Here is a 1,690-nt window from a genome sequence, read left to right as displayed (position 1 = left end):
ATGACGCTGCGCTGTCAGTACGCTTCTCCATGTTTGTGATTGGTCGAATGCTCCAAATACCACCCCTTTCATGTGAACGCGCACCTAACTAGATAGGGCACGGCTGGCTTGAGCGATCCACTTGATAACCCGCGTCGTAGTACCGCTTAGCGAGAGCGCGTATGTTTTGGATTAGGCCAACCGGCTAACTCAAACATATCCAGGTTAGGTTGAACCAGCTTCGTAGTTCAGGCCTCTGGAGTAGAAAAAAGCTACGTTGCTTACTAAATAATCTTAACCACTATTTAATTGAATGCCATGACGATTTTGAAAGAAATGCATTATTCTCCAGAGGACGAAACCTCATGACTTCTGACTTGTTACTAATTAGCATGCTAACTTTGATCATTAGTGCTAATTTGCACAGACGATTGTAGATTCTTAGGTTTGTTCTATGTTATAAACACAATCAGAGTCATACATGCAATCATGAACCGATCTGCGTAATGTCAGAAATAATCATTATGACCCGGAAAGTACAGATTCAAACTATTTCAGTATTTGTAAGGCAGGGTTTTCCGAGCTATTTTAAGTGGCTATCATTTATTATTTGAAAAAGTTGGACGATATCAAGTCTTACAGTCGGTGTCAACTCATTATTTAGCCATCTGTCCCTCAACTTGGGGGATAATATGTCAATGTTGTATCCTACTAATTCTTTCTTTTTTTCTCCATGTGTTTCTCCGCAGAGTGAGAAACGCAGCTCTAACTTCATGTACCTCATGGTGGAGTTCCCCCGCGTCAAAACAAATGACAAGGAGTACAGCATTGTTTATTACGAGAAGGTATTATTTCTAGGTGAAATTCAACATAAAGCATGTCTAAAACACACAGGAAGTGACGACACTGATGGTGTCTTTCACTCCGTCCCCTCTCAGGATGGAGACGACGCATCACCTGTTCTCACCAGCTGCGACATCGTCAAAGTTCCTGACCCTCAGATGGCGATGGTGAGAGGACACACACACACACACATAACCGCACAATATACAACAAATAATATATGGTGGCTTTGTGTAATGTGCAGAAAAAGTAGATACTTATTCGTTTAGCATTGCCCATTAATGTACATATAATACAATATTTAGCATGGTTCATCTATAGTGTATAAACCTATATATGCAGTATTTTACAATTCATGTTTTTTACAGGAGAACCTGGTTGAGAGCAAGCATCACAAGCTGGCTCGAAGCCTCCGCAGCGGGCCATCGGATCACGACCTGAAGCCCAACGCCGCCACGAGAGACCAGCTCAATGTGAGTGACAGGCAGTGCGATTCCTGACAACTAGAAAAAGTTACTTCATCAACCAATAAGCTCTCCAACAGAATCATCATCATCTAGCTCTGCATTCCTGTGCTCTTACAGGGAATTTTAAATGTAACGTGTGTGTGTGTGTGTGTGTGTGTGTGTGTGTGTGTGTGTGTGTGTGTGTGTGTGTGTGTGTGTGTGTGTGTGTGTGTGTGTGTGTGTGTGTGTGTGTGTGTGTGTGTGTGTGTGTGTGTGTGTGTGTGTGTGTGTGTGTGTGTGACCCTTTTGTCCGCCTGATGGAGATCCAGGCCCTAACCACAGCTCCAGTCCCGCTAACCACTGGTTTAATATATGCAATTAAGACGCTAATTAGAGTAATTAATTCAGCCGGGGCCAAGGCC

The 1,690-nt window shown here is 43.1% G+C and overlaps 2 protein-coding genes across 3 annotated transcripts in view; one reads left to right on the top strand and one right to left on the bottom strand.

The window, feature by feature from the left end:
* msmp1 (microseminoprotein, prostate associated 1) overlaps positions 1 to 1,690 on the bottom strand; it is a 21,788-nt gene that overhangs the window by 10,994 nt on the left and 9,104 nt on the right. The gene's annotated exons all lie outside the window — the stretch shown is intronic.
* The window catches only part of pik3c3 (phosphatidylinositol 3-kinase, catalytic subunit type 3), a 15,464-nt gene that overhangs the window by 6,980 nt on the left and 6,794 nt on the right, over positions 1 to 1,690 (top strand). For both annotated transcript variants that reach the window (XM_010785910.1, XM_010785909.1), the window contains 3 exons: positions 729 to 824; positions 918 to 989; positions 1,191 to 1,295. In XM_010785910.1, the coding sequence (XP_010784212.1) occupies positions 729 to 824; positions 918 to 989; positions 1,191 to 1,295 (273 nt within the window). The remainder of the gene's footprint in view (positions 1 to 728; positions 825 to 917; positions 990 to 1,190; positions 1,296 to 1,690) is intronic.

Source organism: Notothenia coriiceps, unplaced genomic scaffold, assembly GCF_000735185.1.
Source record: "Notothenia coriiceps isolate Sejong01 unplaced genomic scaffold, NC01 NC01_scaffold00028428, whole genome shotgun sequence".
NCBI lineage: Eukaryota > Metazoa > Chordata > Actinopteri > Perciformes > Nototheniidae > Notothenia > Notothenia coriiceps.
This window is presented reverse-complemented; position numbering and strand designations above follow the sequence as displayed.